The sequence below is a fragment of the Lepidothrix coronata genome, unplaced genomic scaffold (assembly GCF_001604755.1).
Source record: "Lepidothrix coronata isolate B3197 unplaced genomic scaffold, Lepidothrix_coronata-1.0 Scaffold112, whole genome shotgun sequence".
NCBI lineage: Eukaryota > Metazoa > Chordata > Aves > Passeriformes > Pipridae > Lepidothrix > Lepidothrix coronata.
This window is the reverse complement of record NW_016690292.1, coordinates 1,327,531-1,336,594: the sequence shown is the minus strand read 5'-3', so window position 1 is coordinate 1,336,594 and position 9,064 is coordinate 1,327,531. Positions and strand designations below refer to the sequence as shown.

Genomic DNA, 9,064 nt, shown 5'->3' with positions numbered 1-9,064 from the left:
AAATACACAGGGAAACAAAAACAATAAGGAGATTTTAAAGTGCATTTGTCATAATCTTCTCAATTGGGTTCTTTATATGATTAACCTGTTCCAAATGTTAGGTTGCTGTGCTTAATTATCCAGGGATTTAAATACTTTACTGAACCACAGTTCGGAACTAAAAAACTCTGCAGCTGCTTTCTGAGAAATCCCAAGCTGAACTCATTTAAGGAATGACCTTCCTTTAGGATAGTAATTTCTCTAGTTCCCATACAAACTATGAACATGTTTTGAGGAAAGTTTCAATTCTATAAACTCTGTCTCAATTTATTTCTCAAAATGTCTTAGATCACACCTTATAAAATAAGAGTTATCTGCCAAAAGGAGGAGGAAAAACCCCAACAATCACTTACAGTACCTCCATTAAAAAGTTCTCTTAAGTTTATAAACGGTACCTTGGATGTAAGGTCTCGGTGGAAAATGCCTTTATAGTGAAGATAACTGACCCCCATAGCAATGTCATAAGCCAGTTTCACCCTCACTGTCCAGGGCAGATGCTGGTTACTGTCTAAGAGCTGTTCCAGGTTACCACAATTGATGTACTGAAAAGACAAAGCAACATTTGTAATTAATTATTTAACTTCATATATTGACATGAATGTAAAGTTCATAATTACACAGGTGATCTCAGCTCAGTTATGTATTAAAACTTCTTTTCTTAAGGGCTTGAGAGGCACAAAGTTTGCAGATCAAGAGAGGCTGAAAATGTCTCCATCAGCTGTATCGACACATTTATGTTAAAGATGCATGTGACAGCCACCACTGCATTAACTCTCTGGTACTTCAATAGAGCCTTCAGAAACACCTACAATATCATATCACCCTCTCATTTCCAGCTTGAGGAAAATTAGGGCAAAAAAGGATAAAGAGATGGCTCTCATATAGGATAAATCAACAAACAGCAGGCTAAGTATCCAAGTGTAGGTCATGGAGGCTGATCACGTTCCCAGATATCAATTCCCTAAACTGAAACAGCATCAAAGAAAAATATTACAATGTGTTGCTGTAAGTTCCATTTTTTTTCACTGCTGTATCTACAAGTTCTAATCAGCAATCTGATTCCCACTGTGTTCAGTACTAAATCAACCCCATCAAACGGTGGCCCTCATGAAAAGGAAAGTACATTAAGTAAAAGATAAATGCTATAAAAGACAGTGAAACAAAGCAGCACCTAAATGACACTAAGTAATATAAGCCAGGGTTAAGACATGGCAGCTCCACTGCTCAAATAATCATTACAGAAACACAGCTTATGCTTTATGTATAGACCCTTTATACCACACCAGCAGCTATATCGTGTTTAAGTAGCTTCTTGTTTCACTTCCAGCCCCAGTCCCCCACCAGCAACCAAGCAGAAAGGGTAGCTCTCTCCAGAAGGAAAACCTGGCAGCAATGCAGTGACTTCTCTCAAGAAAATCCAAGCGAAGCAGGCAGGACAGTTTGCTCCCAAGATTGGCCCACGCATGTAACACTGTGCCAGGCTGCACCAACTTCCTCCTCTGTGCCAGACAGATCTCCAACCCTCTCTCAAATGGCTTTGTACTTTCCCGTGTCATTCACCCCAACAACGACACATGACAGTGTGGCACCATTATCATGTTCAAACTGAAGTCTTAATTGCAGCTTTTGTTATTTCAGAAACTTGTAACTTGCTTGCATTTTGTTGGGCTTCTTTGTGTCTTGGAGCCTGCAGCACAAGGCAAACATGAACCACACACAATGGAGTGTGGATGGATGATCTCCTCAGGCTGTGCTATAGCAAGGAAAGAGCACACAAAGCCAGACTCTACAGACAAGCCCAAGGGTCACAGCTCACCTCCTGAACAGTTTCTACCTTTTGCTGAGCTCACTGATTAATTTTGAAAACCTTTTCAGCAGATACACAAGTTCCACAAGTAACGAAGGTGGCAAAAGCATTCAGGCAGAGGAGGCACAAAGCAATTTTAACTGACACAGAGCTCACTGGGAAGGGGTTCCACTGCGCATCCCTTGGGAATGGGGTTCATCCCAGCCCATGCACAGCAGAACATTTCACTGGCAGTCCAGGGCATGACCCCTCTCTCTCCAAAACAACCTGTTCCTTGTGCTAGGACTACGTGTGCCAGGAGAGCGAAGCAGCTCTGGAACAGGTCAGTCTGAGACTATGCAATCTCCATCCTTGGAGATTTTCAAGACCAACCGGAGCTGCAGCCAACCTGGTTCAGTGTTGGAAACAATGCTGCTTTGAGCTTTTCCAGCTTTGATCTTTCTCATTGCTTTTATCTGAACCCCTAAGGGAGCTAGATGACCTTATAGGGCACTCAAGAAAAAAACATGCTCAATAAAATTAGATTTATACTTTTTTTAAGTCATAAATTGCTATCATGCTTAAGGAAAAAATGGTGAATAAGACTTCTACAATAACTTCTAATATATTTCCAGCCCCCCTGAGAAAGTGTGAACAGCACTTCTTGTCCAGTTATGTTCACATCTGAACAATACTGACCAACCTGGAACAGAAGGCACCAAAGCTCCAAGCTGGATAACCCAGTTATAGAGGGACACTTAGCAATTACCCCAAACCATTTCACCTTTCTGACAGGGCAGTAACAGACAATAGACCACCCATACAGCACTACCATACTTAAATTCATTGGCAAGACAATGAGAGGGGGAAGGGAATCACTGGCTCAGCTTCCATTTTCTAGTCTGTGCCACACCATGACACAAATGGCTCCAGAAGTGCTAATAAACAAGCAGCCCATAAGAGTATTGACACACACTGAAATGGGACAACAGCTGGCTACTATATCGAGCATGCTCTTACTTTCCTTCTCAATACAGCAGCCTACAGATTTGATCCATTGCTGCCATATTAGCTAAGTGCATCCAATATATCTATTCTCCCAGCACTCTTCCAGTCAAATTGGCTTGCAGGGTCATTCACTCAACTGCAAGGACTCAACTCTAGCATGGGGTGGGCGAAGGCTGACACACACAGAGGACACAAATATGGACGAGCTGCAAAAGCAGGACTCAAACCTGTCTCCAGCACATCTACAAAACCCTCTAGGCCTCCTATCCAAAACTGCCACCCAGCAAGTGCACAGACCTCATTTATTAGAGATGTGAGTCTGGCTTTGGCTCTACATTCTAGTGTACCTCCATGAAGGACAGGAGAATAATCATCAAGAGAACAACCCAACTAAGACTTTCCTATAAGACACGTTTAAGACTCCAGTTGATCTCAGGTTTTAGCTGACCAGCAGGTAATATTTGCATGCAGAATCCCAAATTATCCCTAAGGCAAGCACCACACAGAGTTCAGTGCTTCCTCAGTGTCATGTAAGTAATTCAATTCTTCTGGTTATTCAGGCTGATAATGCAAACAGCCAGCCTGATGGCCTATTTTTTTCAGAGCCCTTCAACGATGCCTTTTCAGAATAGACACAGAATTATGAACATTATTTCCTAAATGCCAGGGCAACTGAAAGAAAAAAAATACTTGTTCCCAGTCTCTTACTGGCACAAACCAGCTCTTTGTGGCAAGAATATCCTGAAGGATAGTAAATGCACCTCTCCCAAAGAGAACACTGGATTTTGTTTTGTCCCTGAAACATTTCAGTGCTGGTACAGTAAGACTGCAGCACACACATCATCTCAAAGCATTATTCTACTACAACAACAACAGCCATTGCATAAGTGTACAGGCAATTGGAGCAGAGATCTGATGGGGCTATGACAATGAAAGCAAAGGACGCTACATTTCATAGAGACCTCGGAGCTAAATGGAGCAGTGTTCAGACCTTTTCAAACTCTCCATCATCAGGTTGCAGTGAAACAGCTACCCATTATTCCTCCTGCTAGCTTTTTGTCACGTAACAGGATACCAGCAGTCAGTTTATCTGCTTGCCAGAGTCTGAAAGTAATCGCTATAGGTTGTTTATTTTTGCATTTACTACAACTCAAAGCAAACGAAATGCTGGTTTAAAAGATCCTGGTGTCCCAGCCTACAGAAATATTCTTTCCAAAAAAATTCTGAGGTAGGAGCTCACACTTTTTTTGCTAGAATGAAAGTTCAGCAAAACTCCATTTCTTATACCTCTCCCAAATCTTATGAGGAAAGAGGGTGGTAGCTTCTTTGAAGGACACATCACTCAGAAGCTCAGCCAAGCACAGATGGTTTCTGGATCAAAGAGCCTTGAAGAGGTTTCTGATGTTATAGTTTACTGCTAAGAAATGCAGAAGCAGCAGTATATAACCCTTTCCTGCACAAAGGGATAGGGAAGTCGGGGGATAGGGAAACATGTTACTTTAAACCTAAGAACAGTGTAATAGGACTGTTGCCTTGCAAGACACTTGCAGTCACATTATCAGACTCAAGCACATGAAATATGGAATGGATTGAAATTCAGAGTATGACAGTACTCACACATAGCATTACATGCTTCATTTCAGGAGACTAATGATGAACTTCAGCTGTCAGATTTTAGCTTCAGAATTCAAAAGAAAAGTTTAAATACTAATATGAGAACTAGAAGCTTTTAAAGAAAAGGCACACCAAATTCACACCATTTCAGCAGTTATGGCTCAAAAACAAAGACACCAAATATTGTCAAGTCTGAGGGGGAAGACTGATGGGAATTGCAAAGAGTTTTCCATGCTATTTTGAGAAACAACACTGTTTCAATATGTAGGTCTGATATAAATAAGCCATCAGATACTGCACAGGAAAGCCAGAAAAAAAGTTGGCCTGCTATTTAGACAACTTTTAATGTCACTGCTTGCCATTCAAAAAGCAACAAGTAACTACAAGACACCCCTATGCTGTAGCCCAAACGTTACCAAAGATAATGCATTACGTGGTTAAGAAAAGCAGGTGTGGAGAGTGCATTTAAGGTGACTGACCAAATGTAAGTAAAGAGTGGGAGCTACAGGGACCCGGAACACAAACACTGAGACAGCAATGAATGAATATACTGCAGAAGCCCAGTGAAGAGGCAGGCAGAGAAGCAGAAGGAAAGAGAAACTAGAATTGTGGCATTAGCACCTTCAGCATGGAGAAACAGATGTCAAAGCAAAAGCCAGACCAAGAAGTTGGACTCTGAAGGGAGACTGGGAAAGCAAAATAACAGTACTGCAGATGCTGTCAACAAATGCATTCGAGAGTGTCAAAAGAGACAGAGCTTCCATATTTTTATCATTTCTAATGCTGGAAGTAAGAAGGTAACTCTCATGTCTAATAAAAGAAAGTTGAGAGCTTTTCACTTAGCTTTCTGCAGAAGTTTAAGACCAGTTTTAAACCATCCATTTCAAGGAAGACACAACCCAACCTTCAGTTGTCATATGTTTAACAGTCATCTGTCACACTCAGCACTCTCTAAGTGACTACTTTGAAGGCTTCTGGCTGCAAGACAACAAGCCAATCTACCCTTCTGTCACAACTGGCATAATTAGCTACAGTGGGAGGACTGGAAATTTTCTGATTTCCCCCAACTGTTTTCATTAGCTTCAACTGTGCAGAACTGGAGAAGAAAGACAGTATCAGGATGTTCAAAACTACAACATAAGATACTACAAGTTGATACACTGAGGTTGACTATCAGATTAAACTGACTTTTTTTTTAAGTTTGAAGTTGGTTCATACCCCTCCACTAATTAAAAACCCCACAATTTAAAAATGTACACAACCATCTCACCTCTGAGCAGTAGCCTTCCATTGCCACTAAATATCTAACACGTGGATTGAACCAAACAAAATAAGTTAAACATTGAAACAGAACAAGTTGGATATTGAATTTGGGCTGCACAAGTAAACTTGTGCAGGTCAGCAGGTCAACTAATGTTTCCAAGGAGAAAAACCACATGTACTGAAAGAGAACATGCAGGTGAAGCAAACATATTTCAGAACAAAGCTCAAACTTTTTCATGAGGGATCAGAGGGGCACAAGTGGCTTGGAAAAACAGCCTGATTGAAAGGGCAGAAGCAAATCCAAAAGTCTTCATCTAAAGGCTGGTTTATTTTCCTGCTCCTCAGTTGCTGAAAACGAAGGGGAAAAACCAAGTCTTTTAACCTAAAGTCAATTTGTCTTCTGCTTTTAAACCAACACAAACAATTCAATTCTTTAATAAAAAGGATGTAATTTCTTTAAAGGACTTAACCATTACAGGATTAAAATAAAGTTAAAAAGGTGTCAGCTATTCAGAGAGGAGAGAGCGAGCTTCTTCGGGCAACTGCCATCGCCTGGTTACTCGTCAGAACTCAGAACCAAAAGCCAAGAAACGCAACAGATCTACCTCTGTTTCTTCTTCTGTGTCAGTTGTGGCATTGATTGATCCACTGGCTCCTCCTGCTGAAAAGGCATGTACAGGCAAGGCTTCTTTTATAAGGGCAAACAAGAATTAACATGCACTAACTCAGGAAGGAGCTGTAATGAAAACCGTTTGTTGCATTCCAGACATTCAAGTGTTGGCATGGAAAAGAATATGGCAAGATTTGTCTTCCTTTAATTCTCTAATTCCAACAGTTCTTATGGTCACAGCACGCTGAATTTAGCCCTTTCCTGTCATTTCACTCAATCAAAATTTAATGTTCAACTGGTTGCCTGATGCTAGAAGCAGATTCTGGTTGGTAAGGCTTCCACCACTGAGGCACAAAGCAACAATGCACTACTGCAACCCATATGTGTGAAGTTTTATGGACGCTCACTTACTCATACTCAGGTTTGAAATACTGCAGGAAATAAGCTTATTTTGTTGGAACCGGAAAACACTCCCAGTATATCTATACAAACTGACCTTGATAACCATTTTTCCTGTGATTATATTAGCAGAAAAAAACCCCAGAAAGCAAAAAAGGCCTAACAAAAAAATCCTGCATTTATAATCTGAAGTCACAACCATTTGGATTCGAAGTAGAGCCTAGTTCAGTGCAGATAAGAATCTGGGATATGGCAAGCTAGCAATGGCATAAATTAGCACACAGGCACAGAAGAGAAAGTACCTTGTTGCTGACACAGGCAAGAGAAACAGCATCTCTACAATAACACTTCTGTTAAGAGCAGAAGGCTCCATCCATACTGGCAGCATTTTGAACATACTAGACACTCAGTTCTAGAAGCTGAAGTCCCTGACAAGGAGCCTCTTATTTAAATAAGGTCCTTCTCACCTTCCCCACAAAAATAGCAGCAGCAGCAGCCCACAGATTATATGCCTGCAAGATCCAGATAAATAACCCATTTGCTTCATTTTTTTTGAAGTCTGTAAAACAGCCACAAGGATCTACTGAGAGCAAAAGTTATAGCACATGAACACCTCTCATAATACAAACTTTGTTTAAATTCTGCACAAGGAATACTTTTTCTGAGCTGTTTCAGAATTCTTTTCCAAGCCTCCACACTCCCACTGTGCCACAATGTCCATTTAGATTTGAAGGTGCTCAAACACTTTACTGGCAATTATAGAAGGCACCAAGATCCCCTGTTAATAGCAGTGTGTAAAGGCAAACATTAGAAGAATTTTCTTGTACAACTCAGTTTCTGAATGTTTTGGATGGCTGATGAGTAAAGAGAAATGAGGAAGTGAAACTACAAAGCACTTGTTAATTCCAGAGTATGTTTCCTGGGATCCAGGGTGCAGAGGGGGGAAGGAAGAGAAAGCACTACATACAAACTGAATTTACTGAAAATACATTAAAAAAAATTCCAAGACAAAAAGTTAAATGGTCAACATCACAGTACCCATTTGGACTGCATCTCCATAGACAGAAGTAACAGGAAAATCTGGCCCTTGAGGCACTATTCAGTTCTCCTCTCCTCTCTCCCCACCCCACCATAATGGCTGAGAAGCTTCATCTTCTCACTCTTAACTGAGACCTATTTCTAGGATATCAGAAATCACCAACAACAGAACTGCAGAATATAAAGTTCAAAAATGTTTGTTTGTTTTTCTTTCAGCTTGAGGCAATGGCAAAGGGTCCAGAAGGCTTACAATGAGTGTCAAAACAGAGATATTAAAATCTCTCCCCAAAAATCCCCACACAACCCACACACAGAGCATCCACCCACCTCACACATGACGGGGAAGGGAGAGAAAGAATGAGACAGTGGAACTTGCTGTTTGCAGTTCAACATTTATCTGCTTCTTATCTTACTTTCTTCTGTCCCTGAGACATTCTAAAAAGGAGGAAGAGGTTTGCACCAGCGAGATACTTAGAAAGCCTTCCTCAGAACACAACATATTTAGATGCATCTACCTCAATTAAAGTAAAGATTAAAAGTTGTTTGTGCACTATTACAGGCTCTGAAGTGATAAAACAAGTCAATCATCCTCCTACAAGGGGGAGGGAAAGAATTAAAGCCAACATATAGCCTGTGTAGCCAAGGTTTAGTAAAAAATTAGAAAGAGAGGGGGAAGGGAAAAAAGGAGGTTTAACTATGAGCTGTTAAGTTCATACACAGGCAATTAAGAAAGAGTAGAATTCCAAAACTTGCATGTCCAGAAGCTCTCACTGAAATAACTGGTTGCTCGTCCCTTCTGATCTAGCACCTGCATGCATAAATACAGACTGTGCACCTCAGGTTAACCTCCTACTTTCAAAGTCTTGGCTTCTGTCTTTACATGAGGATTTCTTTAGTGTCTTTGATTATAGTTCTTTGTACGCCTGAACTTTTTTCTCTGTGAGAACCCACCCTTCTCTCCTCTCCTAACCACACAGTGCAGATGCATCTTGCAGCTCCCTGGTGCCTTCAGCACAGTGCAGGGCTCACACATCTTTCACTGCTTGTCTGCTTTTGCTTAAAGGACAGACTTTCTCTGGAAACTTGTCCCCAGTGTGTTTAACTTACCTGGTCACCACCAACCTACAGTAAGTTTTTTCCACTAACTGATCTGCCATCACTTCCCTCTCAGAGAGTGCCTGTAAGGCCAGCTTGTGTCTTCCACAAGCCAACATTTTGTCAGATTTCTGCTTCCCACAACTGAGTTTTTCACTGCAGCTTTTTGAGAATTAATTCCATCTTTCTGTCCTCAGAACAAGTGTGATCAG

General features: G+C 41.0%; 1 protein-coding gene across 6 annotated transcripts in view; it reads right to left on the bottom strand.

The window, feature by feature from the left end:
• TESK2 (testis-specific kinase 2) overlaps positions 1-9,064 on the bottom strand; it is a 111,262-nt gene that overhangs the window by 23,973 nt on the left and 78,225 nt on the right. For 5 of the 6 annotated variants that reach the window (XM_017824699.1, XM_017824701.1, XM_017824698.1 and 2 more), the window contains one exon: positions 435-581. The exons of the other annotated variant lie outside the window; for it this stretch is intronic. In XM_017824699.1, the coding sequence (XP_017680188.1) occupies positions 435-581 (147 nt within the window). The remainder of the gene's footprint in view (positions 1-434; positions 582-9,064) is intronic. 6 annotated transcript variants of the gene reach the window in all.